Below are 23622 nucleotides of genomic sequence, written 5' to 3'. Positions count from 1 at the left end.
AGAGGGCTTTTCGTTTCTTCCCCATCCCCCCAAGTAGCTTTCCTCCCTGTACAGCGATGAACTGCACGCTGTTTGATGCTTCCCTCACTCCTTTCCTGTGGCTAAAATGTCAGACTATGCAGTTGGCACTCTCCCTTCACACTGAGAGTCTCTATAAAATATGTTTAAAACTCCCTGGGACTGAACAAAACTTTCAAACACATGAAATTTGGACACAAGCCCAGAGGGAATCAGGCCTTCTTGCTCAGAGCTCAAACACTATTAGTTTAGATGAAGAAGAAAACTTCAGGAAACAAAGTTGCAAATCTGCTACTCTGGAAATTTATAGTTTTATCTGCATTAAGCCATGGAGCAGCAAGCATTTTGGCAGGTTTGCTAAAGAGGTTCACAGTTTATGGATAATTCCTAGGTCTTAAATAATGACTTCTGGTGCTAGAAAAAAAGCAGTGTTGGTTCTAACATAGCTCTAAGCTGGCTTGTGGAGTTTCTGAGGCAGTAAGGTTTTCATGAAGAGCAGTGTGGGGTGAGTGGGGCCCACCTCTAATCAGGTAAATAGCTTGGAGCAGGGTTGGCAAACCCTGCTGTCTGCCACCTGTTTGGTATAGCCCACAAGCGAAGAATGGTCTTCACATTTTAAATGGTTGAAAAAATTATAAAAATAACATTTTGTGACATGCAAAAATAATATAAAATTAAAATTTATTGTCTATAAAGTTTTATTGCAGGACAGTCACGTTTTTCAGTTTATGTATTGTATGTGGCTGCTTTCATGCTACAGTGACAGAGCTGAGTATATCTGACAGAGATCCTAAGGCCTGCAAAGCTTAAGCTATTTTCTACCAGGCCTTTACAGAGTAAGTTTGCTGATCACAGGCTTAGAGCTTTAAGGGGCTGTGGAAATGTTGGCAGCAAGGAAAACTCCTACCCAGAAATTTTACCTCCTTAGGATGGTATTTAAAATGAAGAAACTCAGAATTTCATTTTGAGGCCCATATGGTGATGCTAATTGACAAAGCTGGTGAGATCTGACCTCTGCCAACACCTTATCCTTCCTCTCTTTACAATGGTAGTTTTTGAGACATGCCTTAGGGTCATTTTAGCACCTGTAGTTCAAGCCAGAAGAAAGATGACAGAGTAGGATGACAGAGTAATAACTTCAGAGATGCATACTTTTTAAGATTCTCTATAAATTTCAATTATCTATGTTATTTTTATCCATCGTCTAATCTTGTGCCTCAACTATAATGAATAACTGAAAAATAGGTTGTAATTTCTTTTCCTCTTTCAGAGAAAACTTGCAGGGCCTTTAGAGAACTGTATAAAAGGCATTTGGGAAAGCTGGTGTTAGAAAGACTCCTAAAACATCATCCAGTTTATTGTTAAGGAATTAGAAAATACTTTTACTAATATTTCCCAAATTTGCATTTTAAAATGGAAAAATGTGATATTTAAAATGTGTAAGAATCCAGTACTCAAACTTTAAATAAGTCAAATGTGAGCCTCCACTTCTCAGAATCCCCCTCCCTAGAGATAGTCTCTGTCCTCAGTTTGAAGGATATGTGTGTGCACACTCACATGTACTTTAAAGGTAAAATCCTACTTGAGTTCATACTAATACTTTCTATTTCAATTCAGGATGATAGTTTTTACTTAACCTCTCTGACCTTTTATCTGTACTTCTTTTCTCTCATGCTGAGCCTCTAGTTCTCAGTAACACCAGGAATGATAGAATATTCTGTCATTGCTCCTTTGCTTTATCTCACAGCATAGAGAAAGAAGCATAGCAATCTCAGAATATGTATGTCAGCATATCTCCAACAATGTGCCAACTAAAAATAGTTAAAAATCTTTTTGTGGTTCTTTTTGTCCTTAGTGTAGATTCTGTTGATACTAGAGTGTTGTGTTTTTTTTAAGTTTTGTTTTGTTTTTTGGTCATACCACCAACCTAATGATACACATTTAGGTTCATTTGTTTTATTGTATTTTTTATTTTTTGGAATTTAAAAAAGTATAATTTTCTTATATGGTTATTTAATACATGATTTACATGGTTTCAAGACAAATCTACAGAACATGGCTTATTCAAAGGCGGTCAAAATTCTATATCTCCTCCATCCTATTTCTTCCCTCTCCTATCGGTAACTATTAAAAAGAAAAAGCATTGTTTATCCTTCCATTATGTTTTTTCATATAAGCAGATACATGTTTATATATGCTTCTTTTTCTTAAATTTTAACATTCTATACATTTTCACCTTGTTTTTTATGTAACAATGTACATTAGTATTATATTACATATATGTATATCTGTAAGTATATAATATACATGTAATGTATATAGTAATATGTTTGGGCTCAGGTGTGTCATATTGTTTTGTTATATTTAAATAGATATACAAGTATTTTATATAAATAATCTTTTACTATGTGGTCTATTTTATTAGCAACCTTTTTTTTTATACTTTTTTTTGGGTAACTAGCAAGATTCATACTCTTGTTCTGTTTTCCTTTACACTAATATCTGTTAAGAACTCCTACTCTCCCTCTTCCTAATTTTCTTTAAGTCCCCTCCTAGAAGCAATATTGAAATTAACTAGTAACTTCTTTTTTTCTTCCCCCCTACTTTCCCTCTTTTTCAGCATCTGATTTGAAGTAACATCCTTTTAATCCCAGTTAATAAACATATATAATCAACAACTTTATTCTACTTATCATGTTCTTTCCCCATTCTTCCCCCCATTTTTGAGAACTGTTTCTCATCTACCTTGTCAGAGAACAGTCATTACATACTACATCCTTTCTTATAACCATAGTTTAGTCTTAGTTCTATAAGTAAATATGTATTTAATGCCCCTGATGCATCTTATGTCAGTGTCTCTCCAGTGTTTTGGTTGTCTGAAGTTCATTTTCTACTTGGTTCCTCAAGAAAGGCTATAGTGGGACCAAAATTCCTTGTCTTTTGCATGAACGTGACAGTCTGTGGCCTTCATTTGTGAAAGTCAGTTTGACTTGGTATACACAATCCTTGCATCACATTTTCCTTCCTGCCATATTTTAGATATGTTGTTACTTCACTGTCTCCGGGAATAAACTATGGCTGTCAAACTCTGATGACAATCTAATATTCTTTCCCATGTAAGTGACAGCCTGTTTTCTGGAATGATCAAAAGATTTCGTTCTTTTTCTTTTGTTCTTATTGTCCTTGATCAAAGGGCAGAAGGGGATGCCCAGTTCCCAGAGGATTATCTGGACATGTTGCCTTCTTATTTCTTTCACTCATAGATGATGTGAAGGGACAGAAAGAAGGTGGCATCAGTCTTCTGAAACATTATTCATTTGTTCCTCTTGTACCTCATGCTTCCTTAGAATGAGGAGTCCTTGGAGTACAATCCAAGACCCTCCCTACACTAACTTCTAGTGAGCTTGCCAATGGAATAAATTTTAAATTGTCAGAAGCTCTGCTGATGACCTTAGAGGCAGAGAAGAGGAAATTCATGGTGAAATGAAATGTAAGGATTATGTGGATTTTCCTTCTCTACATCATGGGTCCCATCCAGACAGCTGGCACTTGCATCATGTTGGTGGACTCAGTGGGAAGCTGAATGGATGTCCTGCTCAGTGCTCTCTCCAGATGTCCTATAGTAGAGACATTTCTTTAAAAACTCCTCCTCTACCTTTGAATTTTGGACATATTAGTCACTTTTTTTCTTAAAGTGTGGTCCAGAATAAGACTTTCTGCAGTATACTTTTGTGTACTTAGTTCATCTCTCCTCCTCATCTTCACCTTCCCCTGTTTAGGATACCTGTTGGTATCTGGGCTTTCTTCTAAGCATTCTGGCTAGCTTTGGAAAAAAGAAAATTCTGACATTCAGGGCTCCTGAATAAGTCATGCATGTCATGAACTGATTAGTCCAACCTAATAGTTGTTACCCAAATAGCTGACAACATAAGTTCACATATCACTCTTATATTCTATCTTTAGAAGAAAACCAGTATAACTGATTTATGCAAAGCAGAGGAATATATATATGGGGGGGGAGCATTGTATTGCCTGAGAAAATAAATGGATTAAACTTCAGCCTAGTGAATAGTGAAATGGTTATGGCTCATAACTTAGTTTGCTAATTCCCTTAATCTTTCATAAATACAACTATACTTGAGTATTATGGAGACTCTTACAAAGTAGATTATGCAGTGTCTGTAATAAAGTAAAAGTGAAACATAATTTCAATGAAGTCAGCTAAAAAAAACAAACAAAAAACCCTGGATGTTAAAGGCAGCCACCACATGAGAGGCAGGCTATTCGAAAGTAAAAATACTAAAGAAAGCAAATGGGAAAAGCTAGTAACAATGGTCTCTGCTTTATTTATTTTAAGGCTGGAGTGATTTGGGGAGCCAACCAGTTTCTCTGTCATTATACCAATGAGGCAAGTAGGGCCCAGAGAGTGATCTGCCAGATCACACAATTAATAGAAGATTTGGGGTTAGAACTCAGGGTTCTTTGCAACTAGTACTGGACTTTTTCAAAATGGCTCTTTTTAATTTTTACTTCTGTTTATATATTGATAGACTCATAAATTGTTAGAGCCATAATGGATCTTAGAGATCATCTAATCCAGCCCACCATTTCCCTACCACACCCTCATTTTATAGGAGAAAGCAAAGCCCAGACACAGATAAGGAATCTGATCGCACAGCTTCTTAGTAAAGAAACATCTTTTTATCATCTCCAGTGAAGACAGAGTTAGTATAAAAGACTGTATGCATAAAATGAAAGTTATTTTGTTTGGCAACCAGATTAAAGTCTGCTTTTAAATACAATCTATTAATTTAATAAATTAAAATAGTCTGGTGACAACAACCACAGAAAGGAAGGGATGACTTTCAACAGAACTAAATTTTTTTTTTCAAATTATATAAGTAGTTACCACAAGATTCTTTTAACTAGCAAGCTATGTTCCTGCATTTAAAACGTTACTCATTTATTCACAGCTTCTAAGAGGACACATTTATATTACAAAACAGTGTCAAACAAATCAGCGGGTTTGATAGAGTAGCAGAGTTATTCACAATTGACTTACGGTCATAATTTGTCCTCCTTTTTTTCTTGCTTGTTTCTTTCTTTCTATCTGTGTCTAAAGGATATTTGTTCCCTGCCTCACAATTTACTAAAGTTTATTTTTAGAGGCTGAATAATCTGTACTTTGCATGAGACCTTTGTTCTAGTCACAACAGTTAGACTTAAGAAACTAGTTTTTTTTTTTCCCACAGTGGTACAGTTTACTTATTTAAGTTGCTAATAATGATATAAAACCAGAAATGTGTATTACTATTGAAAAGAAAAATTAGTAGGATTAAGTCACATAAATAAAAATAAGCTAAAATCTAAAAGCTTTTAAAAAGATTATTTTGTTTTTCCAAAATGTATTGCATAATATATTTCTGTTCTCAAATTAAAATTAATGATTTATAATACATCTCCAATTGTATTATCTAAAGTTTTCATTTATTAAGTACTTTGTGGAAGCAACAAATATTGATATATTGTCTTCCAGTAATTTATAACATTATCTGCATAAATCTTTAGAAAAATTTTGTGACAAGGAGTTGTTTATAAAGGCCTAGTAAGATACGATGTAAACATGAGCAAACTGATGAGCAAGGACAACTTTAAATATTTTGTTTCCTGTAAATTAGATTTGATTTTAATGGATCTGACATTTTCTCCCTGAATGCAGCTTTTTACCAGGTCTGTATCTAGAAAGAAAGTTAGAATGTAAATCGAAATAATATTTACTTTTTATTTAATTTTCTCTCTGACATGTATATTGTAGGATGGTTTAAATGAAGCATAGCAAGTTATAGCAACTGGAAGTCTCAATTTCATCTAAAATGATTATGATTATGTAACCAGCTTTAGGAACACATGATTTTGATACTCAATAACAGTGATTTAATTTTGTTACCTATAAACATTTATTGAGCACTTATTATATGCCAAGTACAAATATAAACTCTCTATGTGTATTTAACTCATTAAATCTTAATAATAACCCTAAGAGCTAGGTCATATTAATATCCCTCATTTTGCAGATGAGAAAACTGAGGCAAAGAGTAGTGAAGTAATTTGACCAAAGGCACACAACTGGCAAGTGGCAGGGCTAGGATTCGAGCTAAGCAGGTTCCAGTAACCACTACACTAGGGCAGTGGTTCTCCGAGTGTGGCCTCCATGTCAGTAGCATCAGCGTTACCTGGAAACACGCTGGAAATAATATTCTCGAGCCATACTTCAGACTTACTAAATTAGAAACTCTAGGGTGGGGTCCAAAAATCTGTGTTTTGACCAGCCCTCCAGGTAATTCTGATGAACACTTAGTCTGTTGGGCTGCTATAACAAAAATGCCATAGACTGTGAGTAGCTTAAACAACAGACATTTATTTCTCACAGTTTTGGAAGCTGGCGAGTCTAAGATCAAGGTGCTGGCAGATTCAGTTTTTGGTGAGGACCTGCTTGTGGTTCATAGACAGCTATCTTCTCACTGTGTCCTCACATGGCTGAAGAACAGAAAGCTACAGCAAGCTCTCCTTTCTCTTCTTATAAGGGTACTAATCCCATTTATGAGGGCTCCACACTTAAGACCTAACAGTCTACCAAAGGCCCCACATCCTAAAATCATCACATTGGGGATTAAGATTTCAACATGAATTTGGGGGACACAAACACTCAGTCTATAATACACTAAAGTTTGAGAACCACTGCCTAGATAAAGCAAGCATTGTTCTCTCCCTTGTTCAAAGGCCAACAGTGTAGTGGTAATGGTGGTCATGCAAACACATGATTGCCATCCATCTAGTAAGTGCATTTAAAGAGGAATATATTGGGTAAAGCGATGGTGCAAAGGAGAATGTGAAGGAAAAGGGTTTTGCTTTTTTGAGCATTAAGAAATTTGTACTCTAGTTTCAGAGATACAGGAAGGGTAATCAGTTCAATACTGGTAGAGTATGTTGGTTTTGCTTATCTAGAGTTTGAACAAATAGTTCAGATGACTTCCAATAGTTCTGAACATTTTTGCAGAATCAACATAATCATTGCAGCTACCCTGTATCTTGCCCACCTTCTGGCTATGATTGTGTCTCTCACATGTATATTAGTCTTGGAATTGATAGTTACACATTAGTCAGAAGAGATCTCTTAAAGATACCTAATGATGTACGCTTTTTGCCTAGAAAAATAATTTAGTGTTAGATATTAGAAAGGCCAACCTTCAATAATGGTACCCATTTTACTTATCTATTAAAATCCAAAGTAACTATTGTCTCTTGCTTTGGGATATAACAGAACTGAGCATTACAAGATACTGTCCTAGCTTGTAATACCTAAGTCACTTAACCCATTAGGTGAGTCATCCCTTATTTTTCAGAACACAGTATTCCAGAAATCCTCACAGTAGTCTTCCAGGCTAAATAAATTCTTTGCACTTTTCATTCTGCTGGAAACAGGGATTAGACATAAAGTAAACAACATGAGCTGTCTATTCTTTGTAACATCTTCGAAGAGACGGCCCTGATTTGCACCACTGTTTTCAATCACTTAAAAGGCAATAATTTAATTATGCCATCCTTTATATAAGAACTGCCATTGCTTTCAGTTCCCTTCCAGGCCTGACAAAAATAAATCACTTCAATAAATCCCTTTTTTCTCCCTCTTAGAGACAAGAATAAGTAATGATACCAGTGATCTTCCAAGGACAAAATAAATATAATGTACTTTGTATAGAAAAGCAAAATATTTCACAAGGCAGTGATTCATTGTGTTAAACAATTTTTCTTGTGTATATGTGAAAAATGTTTAAATGATTTTATATAAGGGCATTTTTAGAGAGGCAGATACTACACTCTGCTTTTGAACTTAAATGCTTGGATAGAGCAGTCTACGTGCCTAGGATGGGCAACAGAATACACCTTAGCAATACACCAGCCATAATTTCAGCCCATTGATGGTCATTCCTTTATGACTTTACAAAGAGAAAATATTTTCTAGGGTATCTGAAACAAGTTCTTTCCTCATGTGAAAATGACCACCTAATTCTTTTCTAAGTTCATTTTAAATATTAACAGTATGACACATGGCTTAGACTGAAAGGACATCAGCTTGAATGTATGCTATAGTTGTCATTTTATTAAGGGTTACTCGTCTCAATTGATGCTTTTCTTAATGACCCAAGTTACCCAAAAAGACAGGCATGCTCTAATATTACAGTGAATTAAGTCCTTGAGTAAGTGACTCAGCTGTTAAGGCTACAGGGGTCCAACATTACCAGAGTGTGGGCATATAAAGCTTAAAATATATGGCAGTTGGCAAATTGATTAGTTAGGGTCCATGTCATGCCAAGTTACCCTTTCTGTTAATTTCTGCATTTACTGGTGCCTCTTAGTAAATGATAAAATATTTTCATGTCAACAAGTCCAACTCAAGGGATTCAACAAGTTCACGGGATCTTTAAAAATAGGTTACACTTTTAAACAGGTGATATGGACTCATTAAAGCTTAATGTTATAGTTTATGATAGGTATAATTTTATAATAGAACTGCAAATAACGTACTTTTCAAGTTTTCTGCTGACTTTTACATTCAATCACTGAGAAAAATCCTCCTGTTTGGATCACGTTATTCTGAATTAGGATTATTCATATGGGTGAAATAAATTGGAAAAAATATAATCTAAAAGAATAGAATTTTTACCTGCTTTAGATATACTTTTATAGGGCACTAATATTTACTGAGTACCTCCTATGTGCCAGACACTTTGAGCAATTCCAATGCCTTATCTCATTTAATTCTCATAGTTATAGTTCTTATCACTATTATTTGCTTTACTTTTATTTTTCCATAGCACTATCATCATCATCTAATATGCTACACATTTTTCTACATATTTTTCTTATCATCTTTCTCCCTCTCCCCCAGCCCTCTCTCCCATTAGGCGGGGATTTTTACGTTTTGCTTACTGCTGTCTCCATAATTCCTAGAATAGTGCCTTGTTCATAAAAGGTGCTAAATAATTTTTGGGGGGATGAATGAATGACTTCCCAATTTACAGATGAAGAGAGGTTAAGGAAGTAACAAAACTAGAATGTGAAAATGGTTTTAGGTGGTCCATAAACTCATCTATCCATTCATCCATTTGATGAGTGACTTTAAAGCCCATGAAATTTCCCATATACCACATTGCCTCCAATGCATTTACTATATTGATATAAAAATCAGCATGATAATGAGTTTTATCAATTCATTATAAGTTCCCCAAGTATCAGCGTTAGACCAGCAGTTCTTCTCTTTTTGTCCATTGGTACGTTACCATTTCTTATGATAGTTTATGATTTGTAATTAATTTTGAATAAACATGTCCAAAGTTCAAATGGTACAGAGGCATATATGGAGAAAAGTATCCATCACACACCTTCTCCTCCACTAGAACCACCTGGGGAGATTTAACAATTACTGAAGCCTGTGTCCCACCCCATAGATTGCGATTTACTTGATCTGTGGGTATGACCTGGTTTTGGAATTTTTAGAAGAGCCTCAGGACAGACTTTGCTTCAGGTAAAGGTAAAGCAACAAGGACCAAATATAACCTCTTGCCTTAAATAACTAAGAAACACACAAAATATATGAAACAATGCTTTTTTAAATGATACTGGACACAAGGCAACAAAAGACAGTAATCCCTGAAAGATGGGAAACAAATGAGGTGAGCCCTATGATGGACCCAGCTTAGAGTCTGAGAGAGTATCTAGGCCATGGCACAGGGAGGGAGAATACAGGCTGAGCCTGGCAGACTCCCTGAGTTGAGCAGTCAGAGCTGAGAGTTCAATGAGAGCAAACAGTGAGAATCCACAGGACAGACCACAGGAGAAGAGAATACCAAAGTCCTACAGGGGGTCCCTCTTGAGTGTTCAGCTGGGAGCTGACTAGCACATGTGTGAGGAAACTACCAGAGGTTGGGGGGAGGGGAGCACCTGAAAAGATTGGCGGAAACAGTACCTAGCGTCCATACAGGGATAAAAATAATGCCTGTTCTAACTAGATGGACTGGAAAATCTTGCAATTTGCAGGGCATTTGATAGAATACTCAGAAGGGTTTTGCTTTAATAGTGAGAAAAAAATTAGTCCTAGACTAAACAGTATTCCAGTTCTACCTAACATATCTTGAAAGCAAGACCTCAAACGATCACTTATTTCCAAATAACTTAACTATATCCTAGAACAAAGCTCAAGAATATTTATAAGAATATCAGAAATATCCAGCAACCACCAAGATAAAATTCACGTCTGACATCCAATTAAAAATTACCAGAAATACAAAGAAGTAGAAAAATATAACCCATAAATTAACCAATTGAAAATAACCCAGAACTGACACAAATATTACAATTAGCAGACAAGGACATTGAAACAGTTATTATAACTGTATTCCAAATAGCCAAAAATTAAGTAGAGACACGGAAGAGGCCCAAGTGATCCAAATCAAAATTCTATTATGGTTTATCACAGGATATTGAATCTAGTTCCCTGTGCTATACATTAGGACCTTGCTGTCAGAATTCTAAAGATGAAAACTATAATGTATAAAATGAAAGATACACTGGATGGGACTAATGGCAGATTAGATGTTGCAGATGAAATGTTAGAGAACTTTAAGACACAGCAATAGAAACTATCCAAAATAAAACAGAGCAAAGAGAAATTTTAAAAAATGAAGAGTATCAGTGAGTTGTGGGGAAACTTTATACAGTCTAATATATGTGTAACTGGAGAATTGGAGCCCCTAAAAGGTGGATGGGGAGATGAAGGAAGAATTATATTTGAAGAAATAATGTTCATAAATTTTCCAAATTTAATGACAACTAAAAACACACAATTCAAAGAGGGCCAACAAACCCAAGCTCAAGAAGCATTAAGAAATAACACCAAGGCACATCATAATCAAATTGCTCAAAACCAGTGTAGAAAATATTGAAAGCAACCAGGGAATTAAAGACATAGTACATAAGATAAGGATGACAGCAGGTTTCTAGTCAGAAACAAAGTAAATGAGGAGACAGTGGAGCAACATTTCTAAAAGTACAGAAAGAAAAAAGTCTGCTCACCTAGAAATTTATACCCAGCAAAAATGTTAAAAAAAAAAAAAAAAAAAGCAAAATGAAGACTTTTTTCAGACACAAAATTGCACTACAGATATGTTAAAGGAAGTCCTTCAGGTAGAAGGAGAATTATATCAGATGTCAACCTAGATCTACTCAAAGGAATGAAGGACAGTGGGAATGGTAACTACAAGAATAAGTAGATCAATCTTTTTCATATTATTCAAATCTTTTAAAACATAATTAACTGTTTAGACAAAAAAATAACAGTGTAGTGTGGGGTTTCTGTAAAAGTAAAATGTTTGACAAGAATGGTACAAAGGTTAGAAGAGAGAAATAAAAGTAATGTTATTGTGAGTCTTAAAGTGGTAACTATCACTTGCCAAGCAGATTGTGATGTGTTAAAGATATTTACTGTGAACACTAAATCAACCACTAAAAAACCAAAAGTTATAAATAATAAACAAACCAACAAAGGAGATGAAATGGAATTATAAAATATAACCTAAAAGAAGGCAAAAAGAGGAAGATTTTTTTTGACAAAGATGCAGTGGTAATTCAGTGGAGACAGGGTCATCTTTTCAACTAATAGTGCTGGAATAGTTGGCTATCAATAAGCAAAAAATGAACACCATCCATACCTCATGCTTATACAAAATCAACTCAAGGCAAATTATATATCATTATGTGAAACCTAAAACTATAAGAACTTCTAGAAAAGAAAATTAAGAGAAACTTTTATGGTCTTGGTTTAGGCAAAGATTCTGGGATAGTATAGCAAAAGCATCCATAAAATTGCAAACAATAAATTGGACTTCATAAAAATTAAAAACTTCTGCTGTTTTAAAGACACTGTTAAAGATGAAAAGACAAGCCACAGCCTGGGAGAAAATATTTGCAAGTCATACATCCTGTTAGGACAAGCATCCCGAATATATAAAGAAATCTCAAAACTCAATAATAAGGAAACAACCTAATTTTTAAAATGAACAAAATATTTGAACAGTTTTACCAAAGTTGATATATAGAAGCAAATAAGCACATAAAAAGATGTGCAACATCTTAGTCATTACGGAAACGCAAATTAAAACTATGATGACATACTAGTACACATGTATTAGAATAGCTAAAATTAAAAAGATTGATCACACCAAGTGTTGGTGAGAATGTGGAGGAATGGAACTCTCATACACTGCCGAGCGGGAATACTAAAATAAATGATACAACTGCTTTGGAAAATAGGTTGGCAGTTTCTTAAAAAATTACACATATACCGACCATACAATCCAGCCATTCCACTCCTAGGCATTTTCCCCAAAGAACGGAAATCATATGTATATTTAAAAATATACATTAATATATGCAGCAGCGGCATGTGTAACAGTTAAAAACTAGAAACAACGCAAATGTCCATCAGCAGATAAACAGACAGACTATAGTACGTCCATACAATAGAATGCTACTCAGAATAAGAAAGAATGAACTATTGATATGTGAATCTCAAAGTAATTTAGCCAGATAAAAAGATACACATAAGGTACGATTTCATTTTAAAAAAATTTTAGAAGACACAAACTAATGGGTAGGAACAGAAATCATACTAGTGTTTTCCTTGGAAAAGTATGTTGGGGTGGAGACCAGGGAGCATGATGGGCATGAGGAAACTTTTGGAGGTGTTACATACATTTATTATCTAACTTGTGGTGGTGGTGTCACTGGTCACATAAGCCCAAATCGATCAAATTGTACAATTTAAATATATGCCACTTACTGTACATTAATTTTACCTCAATATAGTTGTTTTTTAAGAGCTTTAGGTAACTCAAGTGTATTTGGGACAAATTTGGGAATCATTGCTCCAGTAGGCCCCTAGTTCCACACTACAGAGAAAACCTATTCTAGGCCACTTCCTGTTCTGGGAACTGGAACATTCTGGAAATATTGTGCATATACAAACATACATATTTCTTGTTTTAAATTCACAAATGGTAGCAAACTTTATACACTGTTCTGTACTTAACTTTTTTCACTTAATATGTCTTGGTGATCATTCCATATCAATAAATATGGAATGGCCTCATTTTTTTAAACACCTACATGTTAATCCACTGGATCTGGATTTTGCCTGATCCCAGTGATTTTGGCTGCATGAGGTGGTACTGTATGCTTATTTTAAAACCTTTTGGGAGTAAAGATATAACTTGAGTAGTTGTTAGAATTAATTTTTCTTTTAGGCATACCTTTAAGTCTTCATTTGCATGCTATATAATATGACACAATGCTTTAATCTGTGTGAGTATACAAGCTTTCTAGAACACCAAATTCACTATTAGTATTTTTTCACAGGTAAAGTCTGTATATCTCTGTGAAATGTTGACAAGTATTACATTTTGAAAAGTTATTATGACATTTTATTCGCTTTCCTTATCCCCTCAAGATGAAATTTGGTGTTCGGTTTGTCCTTTATTCAACACACTTTTTAAAAATCCTTTTTTTGTCCTTTGGTGGTTAATTTGGTGTTGGTCTTTAGGCCACAGCTATTCTTGGAGATGTATACTGTATAAGCTAACCTGTTACCAACTTCCATTTTTGGCAAAGAAATCATTTGGCTAAACTCTAGCTGGGGGCTTCCCAGGTGGCGCAGTGGTTAAGAATCCACCTGCCAATGCAGGGGACACGGGTTCAAGCCCTGGTCTGGGAAGATCCCACATGCCGTGGAGCAACTAAGCCTGTGCGCCACAACTACTGAGCCTGCGCTCTAGAGCCGGCGAGCCACAACTACTGAGCCCATGTACCGCAACTACTGAAGCCCGCATGCCACAACTACTGAAGCCTGCGTGCCTACAGCCCGTGCTCCACAACAAGAGAAGCCACCGCAATGAGAAGCCCATGTACCACAATGAAGAGTAGCCCCTGTTCACCGCAACTAGAGAAAGCCTGTGCACAGCAACGAAGACCCAATGCAGCCAAAATAATTAATTAATGTTTTAAAAAAACCTCTTATCTGGTGTTTTTCTCGCTTAATGGCAGCAGGTTGAACTGGCAAATACCAAAATAATTTTTGTTCTGAAAGTTAACAACACTCTTTAGTTTTTAGACTATATTGCAAGAGAAAGACCATCTACAAAGACAATGTACCAATTTATTTGGGGGCTTAAATTCCGTAGTGGCCCTTTATGTGTCCTTCATAGGTTTTCCATAATTTTCAGTCTTAAAGCAACAAGAATCTCAAAGTGGCCATTATCCATACTACCCATATTGTCATATACTCTATGCACTTACTAGGTTTATTAGTGAACACTGAGTCTTTTTTATGACTAATGATATTCTGAACTTTGGGCCAGTATTTCATCAGATGTTCAATCAGTGCAGTTCGTATCAGGTGAGTGTTTTGTGTTCATTAGCTGATGAAGTCACAGGATTGCAGCTCCTTATAGTAAATTCACCAGTCATTTTTTCACATCATTAAACTCCATATTCCTATGGTCAGGTTTTATAGGTCCTTGTTCACCTTTGACCCTAATTTTGTAGAATTTCAGGGAATTGTCCTTATCCTGTCCAGTTAGGTTTCTTGTATTTATATGCCTGAGGTCATGTTTCTGAGGCATCTACAATGAAATAAACGTGCATGTTTTGAATGTTATCTTTCCCTGAAGTGGTGGTATTTTTTTTTTAATATATTTTATTTATTTATTTATTTATTTATTGGGCTGCGGCGGGTCTTAGTTGCGATGTGCAGGCTCTTCGTTGTGGTGCTTGGGCTTCTCTCTAGTTTTCTAGAACACTAGAAACATGTGGACTGTGGGTTTTCTCTTCTCTAGTTGTGGCGCACGGGCTCCAGAGCGCATGGGCTCTGTAGTTTGTGGCACGCGGGCTCTCTAGTTGAGATGCGTGAGTGAGCTCAGTAGTTGTGGCATGTGGGCTTAGTTGCCCTGCGGAATGTGGGACCTTAGTTCCCCGACCAGGGATAGAAACTGCGTCCCCTGCATTGGAAGGCGGATTCTTTACTGAAGTGGTGGTCTTTTGGCTGAGAAAATGGTTTTACTGACTGGTAAATCATCTTTAAGACTCCTCTCCTTCTCTGAGTACTTAACTTTTTAGTTTACTCAGGATGTATCACTCTCTAATCTAGGGAAAGTGTGGAGAGCCTGATTCAGAAACACTCCTATGCCCGCTCACCCATCCGTACCTACGGAGGAGAAGAGGATGTGCTGGGGGATGAGGTTCAGACAACACAGAATCGAGGTAAGACCACTTCTGGGCTATGCAACTGCTGGGCAGGGAGGTGATGGGACTTCTAGCCCTCAGGGGAGAGACTGCCCCGAAGTATTTCAGAAGCCTCTTCAGGAAGGGACAGCCTGAGGCTGATCATTATTTTGCCTTTGCATCTTAAGTGATGATGCTGCCTAAAGCTTTCCTGTAGTTTGTTTTCCAGTAAAAGGACATTGAGCCTCTGAGTCAGGGCCCAGGAGTTATTTGTCTGTGATCTACTACCAAAGAGCTATTGGACTTTGGGGGTGGCCCCTTAGTCTTTCTCATCCTCAGTTTTACAATCTGAAAATCAGGGAATATATCTGTTTTACTTATATCAGGAATGTCTTATTAGGATCAATGACTAGAATGGAAAACACTTTTAAAAAGAAGATTCTCCTAGTGAACACATTGTGTAGAGGTGGTGCCCCAGGTGGTGACAATAGCGGAGTACTAAAAAGTTCCTCTGCTGCAGATGTTCAAAGAGGAGCCCTCTGCATCTGGGAGGCCAGAGAAAAGAAACCAGAGGGGGGTGCCCAGGCACAGGGATGTTCACATGGGGAGAGTCCTCTGTCATATTTTTATGTTCATGATATGGAATAGCATAAACAGTCAGAACATATGACATCTCTTATAGCTAAATCCAGATGAGCTACTAGTAATTATACAACTGGAAAATTCAGTGTCAACTTTTGTTTCAACTTCTGGATACTGTGATATAAGAAAAACTTACTCTTGCATCTTGTCAAATATCTAATAAAAAATTATGGACACTAAGCTGTCATTCCTGATAGTTTGTAATGATGTATATTACCATTATTACTTAGTATATTATTATATACTAAATATATGATAAATACAATATACATATATATTTTATTTTGTATTGTGACAATTTGTTCTTTTCTATTGATGTGGCTTCTCATCTTGCTCAGTACTATGCTATTTTCATAAATGCATTACTTTGTTTTTATAACATGATAACATATTTTTATATCTGGTAGGGAAAATCTATCCTTGTTATAATTTAAAAAAATTTAAAATTCTGTCATTATTTGTCCTGATAATTTTGAGAATCGAGTTGAAGAGGGAAAAAACATTGGCATTTCATTGGCTTTACACTCAACCCATAAATTAATTTGGGAATAAATGACTTTTAAAAAATTTTTATTTTTCATCCCAGAATATGGCATGTGTCTCCAATTATTAAAATCTTTCCTTACATCTCTATTTCAATAGAGTCGTGTGAAAAACTTCAAATAAGTATCATGCATTTCTTTTTAGAGTAATTTCTAAGTACTTATGCTTTATTTTTGACAGTGCTTATTGTTTCCACATAACTCAGCTATGCTGAATAGAGCTGGCATATTAAAATGTGTTTGGATTTTGTGTATCTGTCTTAAATGTAATCAACATAGTAAATGTTCTCATCATTTCCAAAAGAAAAGAGTTACAGAAGCTAAAGAAAAAAAAAAGAAAAACAGTCTTGTGGGTTTTCATAGTGGCTTTGGAAACCAGGTAGCTTCGTTGAGGCTTGTCTGTCCAGCCTTACTTATAGGGATGCTACAGAGGTTAAGACAGATATCAGCTATTTGGAAGTCCTTTAAAGGGAATCAGGTCATTACCTTCAGGCAGGGTGCTAGTGTTTTGGCCACTCTCAGGGAGTATGCAGGCCATCTATTGAGTTAAGTCAGTAAATTCTCTTTTCCATATATGGTATAAATGATATCTTCTTGTGTGGAAAGCTAGATATGCCTCATGATTTAACCTGTCTCTCTTTTAAATTATAGATCTATTACATATTTTTAAAAATAAAATTGACCCTTGCAGATAATGTAATTCTTTTTTTTTTTTTAACATCTTTATTGGAGTATAATTGCTTTACAATGGTGTGTTAGTTTCTGCTGTATAACAAAGTGAATCAGCTTTACATATATATATATCCCCATATCTCCTCCCTCTTGCGTCTCCCTCCCACCCTCCCTATCCCACCCCTCTAGGTGGTCACAAAGCACCGAGCTGATCTCCCTGTGCTATGCAGCTGCTTCCCACTAGCTATCTATTTTACATTTGGTAGTGTATATATGTCCACGCCACTCTCTCACTTCGTCCCAGTTTACCCTTCCCCCTCCCCGTGTCCTCAAGTCCATTCTCTATGTCTGCATCTTTATTCCTGTCCTGCCCCTAGGTTCTTCAGAACCTTTTTTTTTTTTTTTTTTTTTTAAGATTCCATATATATGTGTTAGCATACAGTATTTGTTCAGATAATGTAATTCTTGATTTGCACACTGAAGTAGAGTTTCCAGTCTAATGAGATTTTTTTTTTTCCTTTCAGGATCAGCCTTTACAACATCTGATAATTTGTCTCTCAGTTCCTGGGTATCATCTTCATCCAGTTTTCCTGGATTTCAGCACCCACAGTCCCTGACTGCTCTTGGCACCAGCACAGCATCCATAGCGACACCCATTCCTCACCCTATACAGGGCTCTCTGCCACCATATAGCCGACTTGGGATGCCTCTAACCCCATCGGCCATTGCCAGCTCCATGCAGGGGAGTGGCCCGACATTCCCCTCATTCCACATGCCCCGGTATCATCACTACTTTCAGCAGGGGCCCTATGCTGCTATCCAAGGACTGCGCCATTCCTCTGCTGTGATGACGCCATTTGTATGACTCTTCTAAAAATAGGAGAATCCAGATCCAGAATGCGCAAATGGGTATGGAAATATAAGACAGGGTTGGGTGGGTGGGATGTGGGGTGTTGGAGCCGGGGCTCTCCAGGAGACATGGGACCTATTAAAGAGGAGAGCTGGACTCACAATAAAACCTACCACTGAGGGAAAGCACCATGGACCAGGATTCATCTGTAGTGGCGGACAGCTTTTGGCTTTGAGAGAGAATCAGTGTAAAGTTCTTAGCCAGCCTAAGTCCCGCAACTATTGGATATCAATGTACCAAGAAAGTTTAATAATACAAGGCAGATGAATCTTAAGATGCATTATTCCTAGTGGTTAAAAATGCTGTGTCATTGCAGTAATGTATAAAGTCAACATGTATAGGTTTTCTTTCTACTTTCCACAGGTTAAAAGGATCTTCAAAGAGGCAATACTATATAACATACCATAATGCATAATGACTAACTGAAGTCCATTTCTCCCTATAGAAATGAGAGCCAATAGAGAAGTATTTGTAGTGCTGTAGCTTAAGCATGTTTAGTTTTCCTTTGTGTTAGTTTGCTGGGGAAGGAGCTGAGATAATGCTAATGCATCCTATTTTGTGGATGAATAGGTGGTAATGACTTCACAAAGTTCTTTCTGTAATATTGAAGGGCCAGTACCTGACAAGTTCTTTTTCACAGTCTTTTCTTTCTTTCTAATTCTCTTTCTTGCAATTACTTGCCATTTATGTAGGAAAAATCTTCCATATACAAATAAAACTGAGGTTTTATTTTTCTGGGCTGCATTCTAAATACACTGCTGATATATTCACTGAGGGACACTTTAAAGTCTCTACACCTTGACGCATGAGACTTTCTTTCACTACAATAAACAGATGGTTGCCCTATTCTAAAAGGAATTTTTCTGCCGTGGGTACCAAAGCTCCCTTCATTTTTACTTCAGCTTTGGGAGACCTTATGGATGTTAAAATGCACCAGGTCAAATTCTCATTTTCAGTAAATCTGCTTCATTGTTTGATTAGCTGCTGCCACTGATTGACAAGGATTTATGAATGACCATTCTAAATGCCCATATAGCCACCACTTAACCTTTGGTCATGAATAGGTATGTGTCCATCTATCTGATTGGCCCTTTTTTCTCACTGTATTACATTCAGTAATTCTACCATTTTTCTAGGGCCATAATATGAAATTGCATGTTAACTCAGTGACACCCTGACTGAAACATTGGAAGTGCTTATAAGTAAATCTAAAGGATTTATCCACTTTATTTTCAACTCTTGCTATCTTCTTAAGCCTTCTTTTAATATTTATAATAGTAATTAACTATATTGTAGTTATATATAACATCTGTATTATTTTTGAGCCATATATATCTAAGCATTTACCATCAGGGTAGTACATTTGGCATTTTGCAACAGTTCTTTTCCCTAATAACAGAGGTTTAATGAAGTTTGTAGTCCTTCAATTTTAGATATAATGCATTCTAGCTATAGAATTTAACCTGTCTTCTTCACAAAGCTCCCCAATATTCTTAGTTTTTAATGTCATATTCATTCTACTTCGTTCTGACTACAAAAGTATTGAATCTGTTCAAAGAGATGGGAAATCTTGCTGCTGAGAGTAGACGTGTATTTGGAAGTCAAATGTAATATACTTATCACATCAAACTCAAGTGGGATTTTATTTGGTTGTTTTAATGTTAGGCTTTTCCATATCAAATGACTTTCTTGGGCACTTCCAGCCTATGAAACAAGGTATAATTGGCACAGCCTGTCTAAGTGATGCTATTGTTGGAACTTGCAATTGACTTTCTCCACTGTATTCCAAGGTTTGGTTATGGAGAAGCACCAGCTTCTCCATATGTTAACCAAACATCTCAAAGTCCTATGGCAGACACTGTAGGCTTATTTCTAACTTCTTGCATGTTATGCTATAGTATCCACAGGTAGTTTGTTTTCAAACACAGCACAGATGTGCGTTTCTTTAAAAAAGTAGTTATACATAATGTTTAAAGTAAATATCCACAGAGCTTAGGATAGGGATTTAATGTTTAATAGTTGGCCTGTTGTCAGTGCTTTTAATACAGAGTACTACTACTTAAAGCAGGAATAACAAAAGTAAATACTATTTTACATGATACTACTTAATACCCTAATAAATGACTGGTCTACTAAAGCAAATCCATATCTGAATTTTCTTTTCAACGAGCATGAAAGGATCATTTTAATACTATTTTGACATTTTTCCCAATTGGTGTGTCTCAAAGTAGGTTTATATATTTTTGTTAAATATGGTTTTATGCTAGTACGTCCTGAATTCATAACTTTATTTTGTAATTAATCAATATAAGAATAAAAATAGCACGCTTAGAGAAGAGCAAAGACTAAGACACCAAAGCATGCTCTTGGAAAATCACACCTGAAATTCTTGGATACACTTTTTAAGTATCTGGTATTATTTGAACAAGAAAGAAGAAACACAGGTGAAATAGAGCTTAACCTGATCAGTCACTCTAGTCATGGAAACCAGGGGTAGATATATGACCCCACCAGGGTTCTTCTGAGCTCTTCTGCTTGTTGATTATTACTTAACTCCTTGGGTATTTAACATTTAAAACTCTAAAGTCTATTTTACCAAAAACAATTGCAAGAACTAGATAATTAGGGACAAAGCCAACTGAATAATAAAGAGCATTAGTTATGGTATATTTGGAATAAATTCAGGGTCCCCCCCCGGTGTATTACAGTATTAAAAAGCTTGGCTAACGTATAGTGCTGCTTAAAAGCGGCCCTGCCAGAATGGCTTTATCTAACCCAAAAGAATTAATTCATAACTTAATAGATTCTACATATGTGATATGTTTTTAAAACGTTTATCAATAATTCTGAGTAAGCTCATTTATTTCTTTTACTTAGTAAATCTTCCCCCCTCCTCTGTCCACCCTGGGCAGTATAAAGGATAAACATATCCAGTTTGTGTCCAACATATCACAAATTATTAGGTAACAAGGTCTACATTAATGAATTTATATTACATTGCTGGTCCTTTTGAGTTTATAACAATGGTATGTTGTCTTAAAGGTCTACCACCATTTCTAGTAGGTGGGCACAGAGTAGGAGATATTAAGACACTTCCTGATTATGATGCATCATCTAGTAAACACCCTGTGTAAGAGTCACATTGACTTTGTGGGATATTCCAAAACCTCCTCTCTCCACCCTTATCTGCATCTCTGTAATTGCACTTCTCCAGCCACAATGCCCCACCCTGGGGGATAAAAAGGAAACCCTCTAAAACCCCAAGAATAAGTATTCTTAGAAGCAAAGCATCTTCATCCCATACTGCCTATGAATTTTTCATAGAGATAGTAGGATATTTATCCCAATTCTGAATTTCACATTAGCTTTTCAGGCTGTCCTGCTTATATTTAAGCTGAATTATACAGAGAAAAATGAGCTTCAAATAAGGTAAATGGAGTGACTTTACCACCTCATTAAAAACACAGTCAAACTCAAGCCATGACTCAGTAACTAAAGTTCAAAAAGTCAGTTATGTAATGTGCAGGATAAAATATGGCAAGAAAAACAGTATTTTTACTCAATCTTCCATTGACCAAGTAAGGAAAACTGTTTTCATTATTAAATGTGTATGGAATTGATAATTACTACAAACAAAACAATATTATACTATAAATTTAGACTAGACAGAAAAAATTTTCAGCTGGCTCCTTTAGAGAGCTAGGCTTGGGTGGAGGATGGATTTTATAAATTTTTATATTATTTCAGAATGTAAGGATTTTATGTAAACAAGCAAAGGGAAGGTTAAAAACTCTTAAAATTTTAGGAAATCATAACATTCTTTCTTCACTACTATTCCATGCCAGTTATAAAATATTCCAGTACTTAGCTTTCTTCAGCATGCCTAAATACGCAAAGGTTCATTTATAAATATCTGATAGACAAATAATCCATAAATATTCTCTGGCCCTTATTTCTCTGTCTCTCCCTTAGATAATTCCAATCTCCTCCCCTGATAATAAGAAAATAAAAACATTTTGGTGAAATAGTACATCTGGACAAAAAATACAACTTGTTGTATTTTACTTCTGGTACATTAAAATACTGTATTTAGTTGTTGTTTTTCTTAGTTTCAGAAACCTAAAAGAAGGTCTTCTATTTCCTAAAGGATAAAATTGGATCTAGCCTCTTTAGTAGACTCTATCACAGTTCTATTGTTTGCTGTGTTCATTTGCTTAACGAATTGCGTGAGAACAGTCACTGTAATGAAGTGTGTGTGCTGGGGGTGGTGGGAAGGGCATGGGAAATGTTTTATGAAAAAAGAAGTTATAAGCCTAATACTATAAAGTAACATCTAATGAAGTTCTTTTTAAGTGCAATATATTTATTTCTGCTAGAAATGTATTATCAACATTATGTAATATTTGAAGCATTACATGTTATTTGTAAACAGCTTAAAATTATATATTACCCAAAATTGTACAAAAGTACAAATGTGTGGATGTTAATTTCTTTCATTAAATATGATGTGTTTCGATATACATGCACACATTTACACCTTTCATTATCTCACACACTTTGTGACTTTTGGTACCCATTTCCTCACCTGAAAAAAAAAAAAGAGGAGGATTAGGTAAGATCAGGGGATCATAACTGGCCACTCCCAGGCCAGACACAACGCACAGCAGTACTATGCAGGATTGTGGTTTTGTCTTTAATCGCACTTGAAAGTCTTTAGAGAGGACATTGCTCTCAAGTTGCCACCAGTTCCCATTTTCCTACACCCAGTCCCTTTCACTCATTCACTCTACCGGAAGAACCTTTAGAAGCGCCAGTCTTCGCACTTTTCTGTTCTGAATGATACAGAAGACTCCATAAAGCTTAAAGAACTCCTACCTCTCATTCTAGTCAAGAGCTCTTGGATGTGCTGTAATATTACACAAAGCAGATTGACACAAAATAAGATTAGGCAAATTCAAAGTCTTAATCCTTCTTCCACGTAACAGTCCTTCAAAATGCTTGACGTTATCAAACCTTCTGCTTTCAGAAGTCTGCTCTATTACCCTTAATATTTTGTGCATGCCAAACACCAACCTTTAAAAATCTTCTATTTGGAATAATTCCAAGCTTATAGAAAAGTTGCAAGAACTGTACAAAGAAACTCTGTATACTCTCTACCCAGATTCACCAATTGTTAACTTTTTGCCCCATTTATCATTTGCATTCATACTGGGTAGTCAACGCACACACACACACAAACAAATTGTTTTTCTGAACATTTGATAGTAAGCTTCACACATCATGCCCTATTATCCCTATAGTAAGCTTCACATATCATGCCGCATTATCCCTAAGTAATTCAAAGTCTATTTCCTAAAATCAAGAAGATTCCAGTAAATATCTACAGTAGAATTAGCAAGTTCAGGAAATTTAACAATGGTACAATACCGTGACCTACTATCTGTACTCCAATTTTGTGAAATGACGCCAATGATGTCCTTTGTAGCATATATTTTCCTTCAGTAA

The 23622-nt window shown here is 35.9% G+C and overlaps 1 protein-coding gene across 1 annotated transcript in view; it reads left to right on the top strand.

Moving 5' to 3' along the window:
* The window catches only part of TBX20 (T-box transcription factor 20), a 50539-nt gene extending 32467 nt beyond the window's left edge, over positions 1-18072 (top strand). Inside the window, exons 7-8 of the mRNA XM_061197911.1 lie at positions 15278-15390; positions 17732-18072. Of these exons, the coding sequence (XP_061053894.1) occupies positions 15278-15390; positions 17732-18072 (454 nt within the window). The remainder of the gene's footprint in view (positions 1-15277; positions 15391-17731) is intronic.
* The last annotated feature ends 5550 nt before the right edge of the window (positions 18073-23622 follow it).

The sequence above is a fragment of the Eubalaena glacialis genome, chromosome 8 (genome assembly GCF_028564815.1).
Source record: "Eubalaena glacialis isolate mEubGla1 chromosome 8, mEubGla1.1.hap2.+ XY, whole genome shotgun sequence".
Classification (NCBI taxonomy): domain Eukaryota; kingdom Metazoa; phylum Chordata; class Mammalia; order Artiodactyla; family Balaenidae; genus Eubalaena; species Eubalaena glacialis.
The sequence above is the reverse complement of the archived record's forward strand: the minus strand, read 5'-3'. Positions and strand labels throughout refer to the sequence as shown.